This window comes from Balaenoptera acutorostrata, chromosome 2 (assembly GCF_949987535.1).
Source record: "Balaenoptera acutorostrata chromosome 2, mBalAcu1.1, whole genome shotgun sequence".
In the NCBI taxonomy this organism is placed as follows: Eukaryota; Metazoa; Chordata; class Mammalia; order Artiodactyla; family Balaenopteridae; genus Balaenoptera; species Balaenoptera acutorostrata.
In genome coordinates this window covers 176025702-176045994 of record NC_080065.1, presented here as the reverse complement: position 1 = coordinate 176045994, position 20293 = coordinate 176025702, and the positions used below count along the sequence as shown (strand labels likewise).

Sequence of the window (20293 nt, the reverse complement as noted above, 5' to 3'; positions counted from 1 at the left end):
TCGGTGCTTTGTGACCACCTAGAGGGGTGGGATAGGGAGGGTGGGAGGAAGGGAGATGCAAGAGGGAAGAGATATGGGGATATATGTATGGGTATAACTGATTCACTTTGTTATAAAGCAGAAACTAACACACCATTGTAAAGCAATTATACTCCAATAAAGATGTTAAAAAAAAAAAAAGAGTATAGTCTCTGAGAAAAAAAGGCTTGATTGCAACAGTGGTCCTGTCTTTCTCTCTTGCTAGGTATGTGTTCTCTCACAAATTACCTAAACTTACAAACATCAGTTGAGTCATAAATGAGATATTAAAAAAGACTTGAACTTTATAGTAAGGGGTGTCTAATACACTGTAGGAAATACATCAGTGTTTGGATAACAAGTAGGAAAGGCAAAAGCTGTTCCAGAGGACAGGGAACTGGCCTGCATTCTTTGCAAGGCCAACTCTTTTCCTGGTGAAGAGAAAAATGTCACACACCACCTTCATCAAAGGTATTCATTGACTATGACGGACCAAGACAAAAATTAGGGTATTTTGTAACCATATCTCTAAAAATGATAAAAGATAAAGTTCCAAATAATAAAAATGACCAGTATACCCCTCTTCTTTCTAATGTAACTGGGGCTTCTTATGAATTAAGTTTAGCTCCACTACACTGTTTTTGCCTTCTATAAAACAAGGATTATGATAACCAACGAAAGAATAAAGTTACCCTCCTCGCGGCATCCAATACAGAAAAACGTCTTGCTTTCTTGGGTAGCAGTCAAATCCTCTAACACAAGCCAAACTCCTATAAGTAGAAGTCCTTCTGAGCATCCTGTACTATTATACCTCACATCACTTAATGGTTTGTGCTCATTCTTATTAGAATTCATTACACCCCTCTCTTTGACTACAAGCGCAATCCTGTAGGTCACTGACAAGAGGGTGCTTAAAAAAATAAAACATGATTTAAGTATTTGGAACTAAGAATAAATGAGAAATTAATTTCATAATAAATATCGTAACTACAAAAGAATAAAAAATAAAATTTGCCTGAGGAAAACATACCTGAACTTGTATGTACATAAAATTGACTTAAAATATAAATGATTAAGTGAAAGAAAATTGCAAAGTTTATCTGAAAATACATAATTATAAGGGGATATTTTAATATATCCTTTCAGGAAATGAAATACACTATTTGTTAGCATTGGACAGCTTAGAAAACAGTTAATAATATATTTCTATGAAAGAACTATAGAAGCATTCCTGTAACAAAAATATACATAATTTAATTGCATACAATCAAACAAAATTGAAAACACTGAGGTATTACATTGAGCTCCAAGAAACAAGAAAACCTCAGTCTCCTGACAGGAGAAAGGTGCTTATTCTCACATGGAAAGACCAAGTGAAGGTAGCCAGTGAACACTGCAGTAGAGAAAAAACTCCCATGTCATTCTTTTTGATTACACCACTGCAGATGTCATGGTAAATCAGGAAAACATACTCACTAGGAATGTTAACAGCACAAGGTGTTTCCTACACAAATCAGACCTTCCTTATATGGATATAATCTAGAGAAGAGGGGAATCAAAGAATACTCCCAAGCACGACAATCTGATTAGTTTCCTGGTGGACACAAGAGACCCTGGAGAAGCTGGATTTTTGATGTGGATCTTGGGAAGACATCAGTTGAAACCAGAGGTCTCAGAAAAATGGATATCATACAGTTATTTGTGGTTTTGAGGATACTCTTGACTGGAAGGGCAAAAAATATGGAAAATGGGCAGGAAGATGGTATACCTGAAGCTCCTGTGCATCTGTCTCTCTCTCTATATGGTGGCTGTGAAATCTGACTACTGCCTTCCTCACTTCTGCCTTCCAAATCTCATGCAAGTCAGACTGTTGGTGGATTCTAACAAGGAACCACAAAGGGGATGAGTTCTGGAAAATCTAGTTCCTAACATTACCTATAGGGGGGATAACTCCAGCTCTAGATTTTGTTGCCCTATCAGGCCTCTCTTCTTAATTCAAAGTCTATTCACCAAGTTATAGTCAGAAGGAAGGACATAAAGCAAAGACCCAAATATGAAAATAATAATTCACATGGAAACTATATTCTTTTATAAGTGAGGCATACATAAGTATTTATTCAACTGTTTATTAGTATGGAAAATGGAAAAAGCCTGTTATACTCTTCACTCCCAAAAAGGAGCTTTGTCGGTAAGAAAGATAAATATATATACTGGACTAGGATATCCAAGAACTGCCACAAGGCCATTAGGAAAATCCAAATACCAAACTGTCATTTTTCAGTGGCCCCTTAACACAGAACAAATAAAACATTATAAAACAATGTTAACCTAATTTCATTATTAGAAATACGCTTCAATTCACCTATAATCCAACAGGTTTCAAACAGGAAACAGAAAATATTATTAACTGATTTAAAGAAAAAGCACTACCTATTAATCTTATGTACTGCTGTGGAAACATATGACTTATAAAATCATCTCACCTTGTATTCATTTCTGAGAGTAATTACTAGAAATCCACTGTCCAATGGTGCACTCTAAGAAAAGAGGCTTGATAAAGACAACATATTTACAACTTTAATAACAACTCTTTCCTATTCTCTGGAACGTTACACATAGATTAATTTCCATCAAGCTTTCTCATATTACTTACATTTATATTCTTTTTTACATGTAAAGATGTAGGCTCACTGAAATCTTTCCCAGGCTGTTTAACTCAAGAGTTTTTGTCCAGTGAGTCCTTTCATCCTTTCAGAACTGGGATGATTCAAGGCTTTCCAACATTCTTTACATTTATATGGTGTCTTTCCAGTGTGTGTTCTCACACGTCTTCAAACGGTTTGTGACAAATGAAGGGTTTACCACATTCCCTCCACTCTGATCTTTTTCACATCTTCAAAAAAAAACTCTTGATAACATCTGAAGGCTTTTCCACATTCCTTAGTCACAGGGTTTCTCTTCAGTATGAGTTCTTTTGCACGTTTCTAATGAAGTGTAATCTCTGCAGGATTTACCACATTGCTTACAAGGTTTCTCTTCTATGGGAGTCCTTTCATGTGTTTTCAAACTTTGAAAATATCTGAAGGCTTTCCTGCCTTGTTTACACTGACAGCCTTTCTCTCCAGTGTGGCTTCTTTCATGTTTCCAAAGTGAAGTTGATCAACTAAAGGCTTTTCCATATTCCTTATTCATAGAATTTCTTCTCAGTATGAACTCTTTTGTGCTTTTGGAAGGAAGTGTAATATCTGAAAGCTCTACCACATTGTTCACATTCATAGGGTTTCTCTCCAGTGTGCAGTCTCATGTGTACTCTTAAGGTCTGGTGATGGGAGAGGGCTTTCCCACATTCCTTGCAGTCATAGGGTTTCTCTCCAGTATGAGTTCTTCTGTGTGACTGTAAGGAATTGTAATAACTGAAGGCTTTACCACATTGTTCACATTCGAAGGGTTTCCCTCCAGTATGAATTTGTTTGTGTTTGTGAAAGGAAGGGTAATATCTGAAGGCTTTACCACATTGTTTACATTCATAGGGTTTCTCTCCAGTGTGCAGTCTCATGTGTATTTTTAAGGTTTGGTGATGGGAGAGGGCTTTCCCACATTCCTTGCATTCATAGGGTTTCTCTCCAGTATGAGTTCTTCTGTGTGATTGTAAGGAATTATAGTAACTGAAGGCTTTACCACATTGTTTACATTCATAGGGTTTCTCTCCAGTGTGAATCCTTTGATGTATTCGAAAAGAACTAGGAGAAATGAAGGCTCTCTCACATTCCTTACATTTATAAGGTCCATCTCCAGTGTGAGTGATCATGTGTGCTCGAAGGCTTGAGAGACCTCTGAAGGCTCTCCCACATTCCTTACATTCATAAGGCTTTTCCCCAGTATGAATTCTTTCATGTTTTCGAAAAGAACTGGGACAACTGAAGGCTTTACCACACTGCTTACATTCATAGGGTTTCTCTCCTGTATGAGTCCTTTCATGTGTTCGAAGAGTATAATAATATCTAAGGAATTTTCCACATTGTTTACACTGATAGGGTTTCTCTTCACTGTGAGTTGTTTCATGTGTTCGCAATGAAGAGGAATAATTAAAAGCTTTCCCGCATTCCTTACAAGTATATGGAGCATCTCCAGTGTGTGTTACCATGTGTCTTCGAAACGCTGTGCTCCACATGAAAGCTTCCCCACATTCCTTACATTCATAGGGTTTTTCTCCTGTGTGAATCCTTTCATGTGTTTGAAAGGATGTGCGGGAATGGAACGCTTTTCCACATTCCTTACATTTATATTTTTTCTCTCGATTGTGATTTTTTTCATGTGCCTCCAAAAATTGGAGATAGCTAAAGGCTTTACCACATTCCTTACATTTATATGGCTTCTCTCCATGTTTCTGATACTCATATGGTTTACGTTCAGTGTGACAGCTCATGTGTCTCTTAAGGGATGAATGACGCGTAAAGACTTTTCCACATGTACTGCATTCACGTGGTTTCACTCCAGTAGTTTTCTTGTTCAGATTGAGATTTGGAATAAGGCTGAAGTTTTCTCCACACTGACTACCCTCTTTACTTTCACAGAGTCTCTCTACCACATGACTTCTGTAAAAAACAAGGAGTATATTATCAATGAGGTCTTTATTAACAATTTTATACTTAATAGTAGGATATTTGAAGTACATTTTATCACTTATAGCAATAGTGTAGGTTTTATGCCTTGTCTGAATTGTTTCAAGTTGAATATAAGAAATGCTCTTGCAATCATCAAAACAGTGACATTCATATAGAGTTTATTTATAGTGTTGAACGATTTTGCAAACACTGAACATCTATGTCACATAAGAAAGTAATTTTGGTGAAAATTTTCTAAGAATAACTAAATTTGGAGCATGCATTATTTCTTTTATTTCCTTCTTTTAAAATTGCATAACATAACAGGATACTCACATGAGGCACTATTTTATATTATGAGTGTGACTTACCTTAGTTTTCTCCCCTGGTTTTTGTACTGATCTTCAATGTCATGATCTTCCCATTTTTCTCCTAAATTGCAGACCAAGAAAAATGATCCCACAATATTAGAAGTTATAGAAAAACTATCTAAGTCCACTGTTGGCTGTGACCATGCCTAGTTTATTTAGCAATATCCTGCATTTCCACATTCAACATCTTGGAACAATGTTAACGAGCAAGAAACATATGTTCTCTAATTGACAAAGTAAAGGTAAGTTGTCATCCTCACCTACTGAGGCCAGGTTCCTCAACGTTTCCCACATCACATCTCTGTAGAGTTTCTTCTGTGAAGGATCCAGTAAAGCCCACTCCTCCAGGGTGAAGTTCACAGCCACATCCTCAAAGGTCACTGAGTCCTAAAACATCCCAAATATGTGTATAGTAGGGTGTGTGAGACTAACAGCACTGGACATCTGTACACCATTTATACGAAGGTTATGTATGATCCTGTCATCTCCAAACATCTATTCTATGACTTGGTCATCAGAAACTTACTCTCTGTCCACACTTCCTCATAAGTTTAACAGCATCATGAAAACATGCAAATTATTTACATAGTTTTATTGTGATCTCGTCACATCTTATTTCTCTCTAATTGCAGGGTCCAGAGCATGTTGGGAAATGACAGAAACACTACACACATGAAACAAGTATCATTTTTTTTTTTTTTTTAATTTTATAGCTACTTTATTTATTTATTTATTTATTTTTGGCTGTGTTGGGTCTTCGGTTCGTGCGAGGGCTTTCTCTGGTTACGGCAAGTGGGGGCCACTCTTCATCGCGGTGCGGGGACCGCTCTTCATCGCGGTGCGCGGGCCTTTCACTATCGCGGCCCCTCCCGTTGCGGGGCACAGGCTCCAGACGCGCAGGCTCAGTAGCTGTGGCTCACGGGCCCAGCCGCTCCGCGGCATGTGGGATCTTCCCAGACCAGGGCTCGAACCCGTGTCCCCTGCATTAGCAGGCAGATTCTCAACCACTGCGCCACCAGGGAAGCCCAACAAGTATCATTTTAAGATCATGGATTCCTTGTGAGGAAAACTCTTCCCTCGCCCTTCTTATTACCCACCATTTACAGCACACCATGAGCCAAAGGGTCAAATTTGCATAAGATTTTACTAAATAAAAACATAGTGAAAACTAAAAGCTTTTAGTTCTATCCCTATCACCAAACATGAGAATCCAGAACACCTGTAGAAATCCAGCTTTTAATAAGGTCCAGCTGGCTATTTCGTCCCTAAGTACTCCAGGCCTTTAGAAGTAGTGTGGTATGATGTAGCTGGTGGAATGAAAATATCCTTGTCAGGAAATATTGCTTTTAACTTGTGTAATACTTACCACAGGCTCAGTTTTCCCTTTCTCTCTCTGGTTTAATGGACTAGAAAGTTATTTGGAACTTAGAGTTCAGATACTAGGAAGAAGATGTCACAACTTAGACCACAAAGTCCCTATACTTGTGCGCCTTGGGGCTGCTTAAAGGCACACAAAGTGCGATAATATGCCAGAAGAGCTCTTTATGGCAGATACAGAACACTGGGCCCTGTGCCTTGCTGACCCTGAGGAACAGCTGCAGACTGCAAGTGTGTTCACTGAAAATCACAATGGATTCATGGCTAATTTGCCCATAAAATATATGAAGGATTCAGCAGTGCTTTCCTCCAAACGACTCTAAAATCTCCATTTTCAAACAGCAGGAAGAAGTGTTTCCCAACCAGCCATTCTAGAGGCTGTTCTCCCAATTTCTCTAATTCCCAAGCTCCTATCTGGTCTACAGAAGTATGATGGCTTGACCACTGCACATACGAATTCCTTAGTTGATGACACCACATACTGCCAATAGTGAATGAAAGGGTTTACTTCCATAATTGAGGTCTCTGGGGAAAGTAAGGCATACTTCTCCAGCTGTCATGAAATGGCTTGAGAGAGAAAGGAAAGGTGCCTGGACTTTTTTTTTTTTTTTTAATTGAGGTTAGGGGGTGGGTTTGGGTGAGGGTTCACATACAAGAACAGGATCTTATGAGGACTGACTGTTTTGCTACTGCCAAAGGAAGGAGCACCAAGGCACTCTTATCACTTTGTATAGATGTGGGTCAAAGAGAAATGAGGGGGGATGAGACTTTAAGGTTGTCAGCAGCCAGTCATCAAAAACTGGAGTCAGAGAATTCTGGTTTCTGGTTTTGGATGCCATCATTCCCAACCTCATAAAAAAAAGTGAAAACACTTGAAATTGACAACTCTTCTTAGTTCCATCAGAGCTCTGAAGTCACAGGAAACCACTGTTTTCAAAGTTGGAAAACAGAAAATAAAGATACAAGGCCTATACTGAAAACAATCTATTTCACCAGAAGTTAGTTCAAAGACAAAAGAGAGCAAACAATGAAGAACACAATATCCATGAACTGTAGGACAATGACAGAATGTTTAAAATACATACAATGGAAATATCTGAAGGAAAAGAAAGACAGAAAGAAACAGAAGAAATAAGCAAAATAATAATTACTGAGATTTTTCAAAAATTAATCATTGATGGCAAACCACAGATCCAGGAAGCTCAGAGAACACAAAATGAAAACGCTAAAAAATGTACACCCACGACACAGTGGTTAAGAATCCACCTGCCAGTGCAGGGGACACGGGTTCAAGCCCTGGTCCAGGAAGATCCCACATGCCACGGAGCAACTAAGCCCGTGCACCACAACTACTGAAGCCCGCGCGCCTACAGCCCATGCTCTGCAACTAGAGAAGCCATTGCAATGAGAAGCCCGCGCACTGCAGTGAAGAGTAGCTCCCACTTGCCACAGCTAAAGAAAGCCCGCACGCAGCAACAAAGACCCAATGCAGCCAAAAAATAAATAAAATTAATTTAAAAAAAAGCACACCCAAGTATATCATATTCAAACTGAAGAAAAAGAGCATATATTGAAAAAAGCTAGCAGAAGAAACACCTTAGTTATAGAGAAAAAAAGATTAAAAAATTTTTTTATTTTATTGAAGTATAGTTGCTTTACAGTGTTGTGGATTTAAAAAAATATATATATATATTTATTTATTATTTACTTTATTTACTTACTTATTTAGGCTGCACTGGGTTTTAGCTGCAGCATGCATGCAGGATCTAGTTCCCTGACAAGGGATGAAACCCGAGACCCCGGCATTGGGAGCTCAGAGTCTTAACCACTGGACTACCAGGGAAGTCCCTACAATGTTAATTTCTGCTGTACAGCAAAGTGAATCAGTTATACATATATATTCTTTTTCATATTCCTTTCCATTATGGTTTATTACAGGATATTGACTATAGTTCCGTGCTATACAGTAGGACCTTGTTGTTTATCCATTCTATATATAATAGTTTGCATCTGCTAATCCCAAACTCCCAATCCATCCGTCCCCCACTCCCTCTTGGCAACCACCAGTCTGTTCTCTATATCTGTGAGTCTGTTTCTGTTTCGTAGATAAGTTCATTTGTGTCATATTTTAGATTCCACATATAAGTGATATCATCTGGTATTTGTCTTTCTCGTTCTGACTTACTTCACTTAGTATGATAATCTTTAGGTCCATCCATGTTGCTGCACATGGCATTATTTTATTCTTTTTTATGACTGAGTAGTATTCCTTTTTTTTTTTTTTGGTGTGTGTGTGTGTGTGTGTATTTATATATATATGTATATATATACACCAATCTTCTTCATTCATCTATTGATGGACATTTAGATTGTTTCCATGTCTTGGCTGTTGTGAATAGTGCTGCTATGAACATAGGGGTGCATGTATCTTTTCTAATTATTGTTTTGTCTATATGTCCAGGACTGGGATTGCTGGCTCATATGGTAACTCTATTTTTAGTTTTTTAAGGAACCTACATACTGTTTTCCATAGTGGCTGCACCAACTTACATTCCCACCAACAGTGTAGGAGGGTTCCCTTTTCTCTACACCCTTTCCAGCATTTATTATTTGTAGACTCTTTAATGATGGCCATTCTGACCAGTGTCAGGTGGTACCTAATTGTAGTTTTGATTTGCATAGAGAAAAAAAGACTTGAATTAAATCAGACTTGTTTACAGAAACCACATAAGGAAGAAGAGAGTGGAGTGAAATACTGTACAGGCAGGAATACTTCATTTCATTGTGCTTCACTGTATTGTACTTTGCAGATTTTGTGTATTTTACATATTAAAAGTTTGTGGCAACCATACATTGCCAGATGATAGTTAACACTTTTTAACAATAAGTTCTAAAATTGAGCTATTTTAGATTGTAGATTGTTTTTTTAGACATAATGCTATTGCATACTTAATAGGCTACAATATAATATAAACATAACTTTTATATGCACTGGGAAACCAAAAAATAAGTGTAACTCACTTTATTGTGGTGGTCCTGAACAGAATCCCCAATCTCTGAGGTATGCCTGTATTTAAAGTTTTGAAAGAAAAAAAAAAACACTCTCTTGGGACTTCCCTGGTGGCGCAGTGGTTAAGAATCCGCCTGCCAATGCAGGGGACATGGGTTCGAGCCCTGGTCTGGGAGGATCCCGTATGCCATGGAGCGACTAAGCCCGTGCACCACAACTACTGAGCTTGTGCTCTAGAGCCCACGAGCCACAATTACTGGGCCCGTGTGCCACAACTACTGAAGCCCACGTGCCTAGAGCCCGTGCTCCACAACAAGAGAGGCCACTGCAATGAGAAGCCCGCGCACCGCAACGAGGAGCAGCCCCCACTTGCCGCAACTAGAGAAGCCCGCACGCAGCAACGAAGACCCAACACAGCCAACAATAAATAAACAAAATAAATTTTAAAAAAAGAAAGAATAAAGTATGGTTCTTTAAAAAAAAAAACCCAAAAACTCTTAGTTTTCAAATCCCAAAGCTAGTCCTTTGAAAATATTAATTTAATAAAAATGATAAACATCTAATCAAGACAACTGAGAAAAGAAGAAAAACAGAAATTACTAAATCATAAATAAAAGGAGGAGGAAATAACCATGAAAAAGGATTTGATACCATCCAACATCCATTTATGATAACAAACTAGAAATTGAGGGGAAGGCTCTCTTCTTAAAAAAGAACAACTATACAACACCTGTAGGTAAGATCATACTGAGTGGTGAGAAACTGGATGCTTTACTGTTAAGAGGGGAATAGGGCAAGGAAGTTTCCTTTCACTGCTCCTATTAAACAATGTACTGGAAGCCCTAGCCAATGCAGTAAGTTAAGAAAAAGAAATAAAAGGTATACAGAATGGGAAACAACAAATAAAACTGTCTTTGTTCCTTATGACATGATTGTTTATGCAAAACATCTGATAGCATCCACAACAACAGAGATAACCCCTAGAATTAGTAACAGTGTATAGCAAGGTTGAAGGATACACAAGTCAATTGCTTTCCTATAGACCCACGCAAATACAGTCAATTGATCTTTGACAAAGGAGTAAAGGCAATTCAATGGAAAAAGTAAAGCCTTTTCAACAATGCTGTAAATAATGGATATTCACATAGAAACACACATGAGCATACACAAAATGAAAGTCGACACACACCTTACACCTTTCACAAAAATTAACTTAAAACAAATCATATATCTAAATGTCAAATGAAAAAGCAAAAACCAGCTAGAAGATAACATATGAGAAACTATAGGTGACCTTGGGTTCGGTCATAAATTCTTCAATAAGACACACACAAAAAAATCCACTAAAGAGAAAAAATGCTAAGTTTCACTTCATTAAAATGAAGAACTCCCGCTCTGGAAGAAGTGTTTAGAGAATGAAAAGGCAAGTCACACACCAGGAGAAAATCCTTTGTAAAACACTTATCTGATAAATAACTGATACCCAAAACATCTAAAGAACTCTTAAAGCTCAACAATAAGATTACAAATACTCCAAATAAAAATGGGCAAAAGATGTGAACAGACAACTCACCAAAGAAAGACAGATGGAAAATAAGGAATTTGAAAACATGCTCAACATACATCACTGGGGAATTACAAATAAAACAATGAGCTATCACTACATACTTATTAAATGCCAAAAATTTTGAAACACTCAGAACACCAACCATTGGTGAAGATGTGATGCTATAGATAATCCTTATTCATCGTTGGTGGGAATGAGATTTGATATGCCTGTATTGGAAGACAGGAATTTTCTGTCAAAACTAAATACACTCTTACTTCTCATACTACGATCCAACAATCACACTTGTTGGTATTGACCTAAATGAGTTGACCTCACGATCTCACATTTTCACAAAAACCTACATATGAATATTTGTAGGCACTTTATTCATACTTGGCAAGGGTTAAGAGTTAAGCAAGATATCTTTCAAGAGTCAAATGGATAAATCAGTGGTATATCCTTACAATGAAATACTGTTCAGTGATAAAAGGAAATGAGGTATCAAGCCATGAAAACACATGGAGGAACCTTAAAAGTATACTGCTAAGTGAAAGAAGCCAATCTCACAAGGCTACACACTGTATGATTCCAAGTGAATGACACCCTGGAAAAGACAAAACTATGGGCCAGTAAAAAGATCTCAGGCTGTGAAGGATTTGAGGGTTGGAGGGAGGGATGAATGAATAGGTGGGGCATAAAAGATGTTTAGGGAAGTGAAACTACTGTATGTGATACAGAAATGAAGGACACAGGTCATTAAACATTTGCCAAACCCACAGATCTTATACCGCAGAGTCAATGCTAATGTAAACCGTGCAATTTACTGTATCAGTATTTGCTGAGCAATTTGAACAAATGTACCAGTTAAACAAGAAGTAAAAAATAGTGCAAACTGTGGATGCAGAGGGGTTATGTGGGAATTCTCTATACTTTCTGATCTATTTTCCTGTAAACTTAAAACTACCCTAAAACAACTGAAGTGTATTAGAAAAAAAAAGATGAAGACAAACGAATTACAATTCACCCCTGATTTGACTGACTGATGACTGAAACAGGACACCTTTCATTCAACTGCTTTGAACTTATTCAATAAGGCAGTATGGTGCTCCATGAGCCTGAGACCAGTAAGAGAGGTAAAACTTCCACTGAATGCCATGTTGAAGAGAACTGCACTGCATATTCTGAGAAGTGCCATGGTTACTATCAATAGTGTCTAGAACTCCAACATGGATGAGGATTGTCCTGGCAAGACAGTGTGTTCTGGACCTAGGGCATGTTAGACAAGATTTACCTTGATTTATATTTTTGGTATCTCTTGAGTTCAGAGGTTCCTAAAGTTCTTTTACCACAAAGGGGCAACTCTTGGACAATCGTCCAAAAGTCTGTGAATACAAGTAGATGAGGCCAATTTTGGTCAGTAGTAAGATGACTGCCTGATGTTTGGTTAGTGTGACCCTGGGGTTTGGTCATTCATCAGGGATATCACAATTAAGGGATGAAGAGCAGCAACTCTCCATGGAGCTCATCATGTAGGAATGCATATTGTCATCCTTAAAGTCTATGCACACCCAAAAGCTGTGCATTCCGTCAATCCCAGGGAAGCCTCCATCTGGGGAAGTGGTGACCTTTTCCAACACCAAAGCAACTTTCAAGGGACTGAATAGGGAAGAGGCCACCCTCCTGCAGGAGGCACAGGCCAGGACAGGTTTGACTCCATCATGTCACATGGAGGTGTTGGTAGGCATGCCGACCCGATGGGGTGCTATTTCCAAGGTCAAAGGCATAATGGGCAGCTCAGCAGAGGATCGCATGCTCAGCACTTGTGAGAGCCTCTATTTTCAAGAGAGCCCGGTACATGGTGATAACTGAAGTTCTAAGGCAGTTCCTTGCACCAGAAGCCTATAGACAACTTAAGGCCATCATGGGTAATTCCAGGAGGCATTAGCCTCTATACTGAGGGAGACTCCAAGGGAACTAACAGGAGTGCCTGTTGTATGGCCATTTAAACACAGTCCAGAGCCTTCTGTAGTAGGGGTGCCCTCAAGGTAGGGGCCAATTTCCAAGTAATAGTAAAAATGGGCTCAGGTAAAATTCGTAAATAAGGAATATGTTGTCTCCCCAGCACCAAAAGAACCTAGTAGATCTTGTGGGTGCTGAGAGGGACTACAGATATTTCTTCACATTGTCAGGGAGGGAGCAGCTGTCTAATTACCAAAAAACATTCAGAAACTTAACCAAGGGCCTCACATATGTGTGGGGTCAATGGCCCATATGCTTTTTGCAAGCTCCTTTTTTCAATAATTGTATGTTCTGAATGAACGAGAAATGAATGTCCTCAGAGGAGGATGTCGTTAGTGTGATGTCATACCTGTGCTCCTGGAACAAAGTGCATGCAGTTCAGATCTTCCTGCAGAGACTGTGGGATGGCCAAGCTGCTGAGGTTCCCTGAGGGTAACCAGGTAAAGGTATATCATGTCCCTTCAGAGGTGAAGGCAACTGCAGCTGAGAGGGTGTTGAAATAGGCACTGAACAGAACAGGCTTATCAAATCTGTGAGAGCAGGATATTTACCAGCCGCTGATTGGATGGAGTAAGTAATTTCCATAATGTTGGAGACTAGGAATAGGGGCTAATTTGATGCAACCACAGCTCGGGTTGCTGTAATCCACTATGAGGTGTCATTCATCCTTTCCAGGTTTAAGGGCAGACCAAATAAGGCTATTAAAAGAAGAAAATTGGCGGTAATCACTTCTCCCTAAATACATTTCTTATAATGATTTTCAATAATTCAAGGCCTTGTTTAATTTAAATCAGGCCATATTAACTAATTTAACTGATAGCTAAGGTCTCTCTCTGGAGTCTCATTTTGTCTAGTCAATTTGGAAGTAGAAGACTTAATTTAATTTTACTTAATGAACCATGGGTTCAGAGCTTCCCTGCTCACTATGGGATATTTTGGGACAATGGGCGATATGACTGTGAGAAATTTAGGCAAGATGAGAGCTCTGCTGCTGAAGGCAAACTATATCTATTTGTCCTCTATATTATAGTCAGTAATTCTTCCTAAGATGATGAGGTAAATTGTTTAAATTTAGTGGGATCCCCAGGTATACCTGTAATTTGAAAGCTAGTTTGATTAATTACATGAAGTTTTGTGAATTAGTGCAGTACAGGAGATGTTAATATTAATTCAAACCCATATTATAGAGGACCAAAAGCCAAGCAGGCCCCTTCTATCTTTTTGCTATGCAAATTTTTTTAGCATATTTTGGATTTACAATTGAGTGAAATTGTGTTCCTTTGTTTCGGTACCTTTCTCCTCTTGTTCCCTCCCTCCAGTCCTTCCCTGTTTTGTATTTTAGGTCACTGGATATACTCTGGGGGAGAGGGTGTCCTCTCTTCTCTTGTATTGATAATTTTTTTCCTCCAGACAGCCTCACCCCAATGCCATCAGGGTCAGAGGCCTCCTTCATGATAACTGGTTACTTTATAGAAATTAAGCACCCTAGGCTTAAATTGTTTTAAATTAATCCCTTTGCTGTGCCGCAGTGAGGCTATGGGTTTTGTCCACCGTAACTCAGAGGGTCAGGATCTTTGTTGCAGTAGAGGCAGGGGCGGCAGCAGCAGAGGTACTTAAGGGTCCTGGTGAGCCCTCTGGTATTAGGAGTGGACTCAGCCTGGCACCTACTAGCTACCTTTACCCTCTCTTCTCTTTCTCTCTGGAATAATTGTTCTTTTCGGAGTGACCATCCAAGGGGCTCACCTCATTCACAGGGTATAATCATCCGAGTACACCCTGAAGATCCCCCCGACCCCCGCCCCAAGGTCTGGGTGAACCCAGCCTCAGTCACACCTTCACTCCAAACACAAATAGGTTCCATCCACGCCATGGACTCAGGACCACTATAAGGAGGGCCCCATTCCCATGCTCCTGCTCCCAAAAGATAAGGAATTACCAAAACTGTCTCTGTATATAGAACCCAGGCTTGGTGGATCAGCAAGGCCACACAGGGCAGCACAGTGCACAGGAGGAGACCCCAGCAAACAGCAGCTCACAGAGCAGGAGCCTCTAGGCTTTCTTATCAGCCTGTCCTGATAAGAAGCACTATGGGAAAAGGAAGGGGTGAGGCTTATCTTTCAGTAGTCAAACATCAAATATGTGGATCCTGACTACTCATCATAAGAACCCACACGCATTCGCACTGGCTTGTTTTTATATAAAGAAACATTAACAGGATGATCAAGAAGTAATCAAAAACTGGTAATTTGAGAGTGGGTGGAGTAAGAGTATAGGAGTGGAGGAGGATATGTAGGTAGGGAGTCATTAAGTTTCTTATTTCAGGAATATTTTTTAACCCTCATGTGCATGATTTATTTAAAATCAGGAGAGAAATTGATATGTCATATTTTCCCATGCTTAATCATTATTTTAAATTAATTTTTGCTTTTTAAAATTAATTTTAACTTTTCTACATAGGAAACCACTCCAAGATTTAATCCTTTAAACGCTAACAGATATAAAACTGCACACCGTCAAAGATTTACAAATCCCCTTCTAACTAAAAGGACAAGAACATTATAGTTTGTCCCTCCACTACATTTCACGCTGGGGATATTTTCAGGAATGAGTGGCATAATATAAAATATTAGGGGTTTGCAATTAAACCCTGAAATAGACTAGGAATTTAAAAGATGTATATAAGCTTTGAGGTGTTTTCTTCATATCAACAGAAATATAAACATAATTGTTTTTTTCCTCACATCCATTAAAATAAGAATTCATTTGCTTTAGGAATAGCATGGCCTTTTAAATGTCAAAGTTCCCTAGGGACAGGAGGGCATTATGCTAAGTGAAATAAGTCAGAGAAAGATAAATACTTAATAATTATAAATGGAGTATAACCTTTAAAAACTGTATAATAAATAATTTTTTTTAATGGAAAAAGCACTTGGGCACTTAAATTCACCCATCTCATGTTGAAGTTCTTTTGCCTAAATGGAACAAAATTCTAATTGGTTCCACAATTTTCTTGCTTTACTCACATCGTATCACTCAATCAACTTACACACTAAAAGCCCCAAAGCTAATGGAAACTAGAGTCAAAGAACTGCAATCTTCAGTTGAGAAAGAAATCCAAAGAAAGAAACACATATTTGAAATGACTGTGTGATTTTGAGGATTCCAGTATTTATGTGAAAAATTTATGCAAAGTACATGGAAATTGATATTGGCTTATTCAACCTCCTTAAGGTAGAATTTTAAAGCTTTTCATGCATTGGAACTCTACTTGGTTTTGGACCAACCCCAGAACAAAACAGAGCCACCTCTTACACACACACACACACACACACACGTGACTGCAATAAACCTGGAGAACTTGCATGAGGGAACTCACCTTAAAAGGAGAAATTGTATAGTTTTTAAAATTGTATAAAATAAAATTGTTTGCTCTGCTATAAACCACCATTAAAAATCACAGTGTTTTAATTTGGTACTCAAATACCATTTTTGGATTAAAAATTGTCACGGAAGTAATAAAAGATTCCAACAACAACAGCAACAAAGGAAACACAAATACTGGAATCAACACAGATAAGCAGTCTTCTAGCTACAGTTCAGAAGAAAAACCCACTTTCAGAAAGATGACCGAATTCCCAGACTTGGGGTCTAAGATATAACCCCTAGAGTGGGTTAGTCGCTGGAGAAGGAGGGTAGGGACAGCTGAGGAGCCACTTGAATGAATTCTGGGAGCTCCACATGCCCTCCCGCGTCCTGTAAGCATGGAAGTCCTGCCTCCACTAGGTTCTAGTTTCACAAGTGAGGAAACTGTCAGCCTGATCCAGTTTAAGGTTCTGATCCAAATTCATAAACCCTTTGTCCACAAGACAGAGGATATGATCGTAACAGACTCTCTCAATGTGCACAAATTACACTGAGTGCACCTACACTGTGGATGCACAACTCAAACACGACGTCTAGAAATGTCTAGGCCTATGGAACCACAACTACAACCTCAGCAAGGGAATCAATCCCACCTCCTTGCAGGTGCACCCCCAGCTTTCCAGGGCTCTGTAGCTTCTCTCAGCGTAAGTCTCCTTCTGTGATGGGTGTAAGCAGGTAGGACACCTGCAGGGGAGGCTCCCCAGGAAGAACAACTGGGCCTGCAAGTCCTTCTCTTTACAGGCTCAAGGAAGCGTGGACCACTGACTACAGGCCTCTGCTCTACACTGGAGGTGCTTTGGAACACAGCTGATGTTTTAACTGACACAAACCTGGTGTTTGAACAATCCAGCAAAATAATTTAAACCCATCATTTATGTGGAAAGGGGATAAGAAAATTGTAAGCCACTGTTACTAGTTCAACCAGAAAACACAAAATATCTACTCCTTGCAGAAGAAAAGATGTCAGTTAACGATTATTTCCAAAGCAAGAAACTGGTTTGAAAATAATTAATCGCACTTGAACACTTGGTCTGCAAGTCTCAGCAGACACCACACAATCTGAGAATTTCATTTGAAATCACCCAAAAGTAAAGAACAGTCCTCAGAAACTTACTACACACGCTTGGGGGAAGAAAAAAAGCAAAACAAGAATTTGTAAATGGAATGTAATCCTGGAATATTTTATTTTTTTCTGAAATTCACCACTTTTGCCTCTTTGGAAATATTTTATACTACTGTCTTTGAAGCTGTATTGATTAAATAACATTTTATCTGATTGAAAAACGATGTTTAAATACATGAATAAATCTTTTAAAGGTGACAATCCCAGGGAGGGCCAACGCTGACAGCACGTATCACCCAGGGAAGTTTTAAAGAGGAACCTCCACCCATAGGATGTCTGTGCCCAGGAATGAGTCTGGGAGGAGAGGCACAAGGATTTTGAACAACCTAATTCCAGGAGGTTGTTCTTTGCTTTCTTCTCATGGAAAACACCCACAGACAAAAGTAAACTGAAAAAAAAGGGCCATCCAGGGCTCTGGGGGAAAATGATAAACAGTTAAAATACTGGGTCTGTTTGAAATGTACCACGGAGGACAAATAGTTGATAATGATGCTGTGAATCAGAGAAGGAAAGATGGCTTTGGGAATGTGGGGTGGATTGCGAACATTTAGGGATTTATTACCAGCCCTAGAAAGAGCTAGGCTGAGGGGACAGGGTCGTGGACTTGAGACTCTGCTACCCAAATAATTGGAAAACTCAAAGAGAAAACGGGTGCCCCCTGGGAGAAAGTAAGGACTGGGGACCCCCCCCCCCCAGACCACAGCTCCTCTCACGCACGAACCACGGAGACCGAGTCACGATGGTCCCCTGATGACCCTCCCGGTGGTCACCACACAATCTGGGGCGGACGTGGGGCTGCGGGGCCGGGGCCGAAGCCGCGGCTTGCAGTGACAGGACAGGACACCGGGGTCCCGGCTGCCGGACGGAGGGGACCGAGGTCCGAGCGGCGCCACTCGCGTCCTCAAGACCCCGGAGTTGACAGCGGGGAGGCCCGGTACCATCACAGCTGGTTCGGGTCAATTCCAGCCAACGCCTCCTTCCCTCCCGCTCCAACTCCGCACCCTGGTAACCCACACTCACCATTTCTAGGTTTCCTGGGTCTCTCTGAATCCTTCCTACGACTCCCACGACCACCGCAGGTCACAGCGCGACAGACCCTGAGGCACTGCCACCACCGTCATTGAAGGATAGGAAACCGGATCGCTAGCCCGGCCTGAGGGAGTGAAAACGCCTGAGCTAGAGCGGTGCGTCGCCCCACCCACCTGCCCAAGCGGCGCCCCTGATTGGACAGTTTGCAAGGCCGCATCCCCCAGTGCTTGAGTGACAGCTGGGCGGGAGGACGTGTGACTCTTGCAAACTAGCTTCCGCCCCGCTCCTGCCCCGACCCGTGCTGAGGGCAGCGGGTGGGGCGGAAACCTGACCCAGCCTGATTCCTTTGCGTTGAAACAGAACTTTTTCGCCCAGCTCTGTATGAACACATGAGCGCAGGGAATTTCTGACTGAGTTTCCCAATGGAGCAACTAAGCACAGAGCATGAGGGTAGCCCAGGCAGGTGTATGATCAGGCCACCCAAGATGGCTGTTCTCTTGCTCTCTGTACATCCCCTGCTCTACCAGGCCCTGCTTCACCTACACCCTATTCACATGACTGATCCTCCCTCTTAATCTTGGAGCCTAATCAGTAAATGCTTAGGTGCTTGCCCCCGGCTACTGATTGTTCTAATCTTCAGATCAGACTATCTCCACTTTCATAGTTTATCAAAGGGGTGGTGAGGTTTCCTGGTAACTGAGGAGCCAATCTGAGGTCAGTTTCCTCCATAACTGGAAAACCCAACGAAGACTGCTCCTTGTCCTGCCTGACATCTGCTGTCTACCGTGGGGTGTAGCTCCAGGAGCCTTCTGCCTCGGACATGTAAGATCCCCTATCCGTTAAACCATTGATTTCTCTACGGCTGATTCCGGGTTCTATCTTTGGTCTTGAGACTGGGCAGTTAATGGGTTTGCAAACCTGCAGGGTGCAACCCAACACCTGGCCACACTGGAAAAGAGGGTCTTGTGTTCTCTAGGGGCCAAGTGTGTCGACTAAAAAAATATTCACCACCTAAAAGTTGAGAGTTATGTTTTATTCGGCAGACATACTGAGGACCTCAAGCCTGGGAGGCAGCATCTTAAGCAACCCTGAGAAGATTGCTCTGAGGAGGCGAGGGGGTAGCTAGGATATATAGGAGTTTTGCAACAAAGGGCAGGTAGTAGGAACAAAAGATTACTGTTAATAAAAGAAAACTAGATATCTCAAGTTAAGGAATTTAGCACTTTTATATATATGGGAAGATGCAAGAGTCTGGACTCACTGAAATCATTCCTTTGATGTGTACCTCAGCTACAATGTCCTCTGTTTTCACATCCTGAGTTTCTTCAGGGCTCACCACTGTTGGGAGTGGCTGCAGTCTGATGGCTGCTAGATGGCAGGTATTCTTTGTTTCCTTCCTGAGTTCCCTCAGGGCTCCCCGGCTCACTGCAGTTGCTGATAAATGTAACATCCTTTGTTTACTGACATGGCAGGCAGGCAGTATTTTATTTCTCAAGGGTTTGGTGTAAGGCTGGGAGGCCACTCATGGAACTGTGACCCTTTTTCAGAAACACAGAAACTGAAATGTGACCTCACCATCTGTAATAAAGAATCTGGCTTCATCGTAATCTTCAGTTTTAAGTTATTTTTTTATTTTTTTAAAATTTGGCTGTGCTGTGTGGCTTGCGGGATCTTAGTTCCCTGACCAGGGATTGAACCTGCACCCTCGGCAGTGAAAGTACGGAGTCCTAACCACTGGACCGCCAGGGAATTCCATCCATTTTAATCTTT

The 20293-nt window shown here is 40.5% G+C and overlaps 1 protein-coding gene across 1 annotated transcript; it reads right to left on the bottom strand.

The window, feature by feature from the left end:
* Positions 1-1417: 1417 nt before the first annotated feature.
* Positions 1418-18747, bottom strand: LOC102998034 (zinc finger protein 709-like). Its single transcript, XM_028163862.2, has 4 exons — positions 18515-18747; positions 5254-5380; positions 4994-5054; positions 1418-4613 (listed from the first exon to the last, which is right to left on the bottom strand). Exons 1-4 carry the CDS (start codon positions 18515-18517, stop codon positions 3203-3205), a joined length of 1602 nt encoding a protein of 533 aa, XP_028019663.1. The 5' UTR covers positions 18518-18747; the 3' UTR covers positions 1418-3202.
* Between the last annotated feature and the right edge of the window lie 1546 nt (positions 18748-20293).

Coding starts and splice junctions, on each gene's coding strand:
- LOC102998034 (XM_028163862.2), bottom strand. Junction 5,055..5,253: donor GAGGAACCTGGCCTCAGTAG/GTGAGGATGACA, acceptor TCTGCAATTTAG/GAGAAAAATGGGAAGATCAT. Junction 4,614..4,993: donor AACCAGGGGAGAAAACTAAG/GTAAGTCACACT, acceptor TGTTTTTTACAG/AAGTCATGTGGTAGAGAGAC.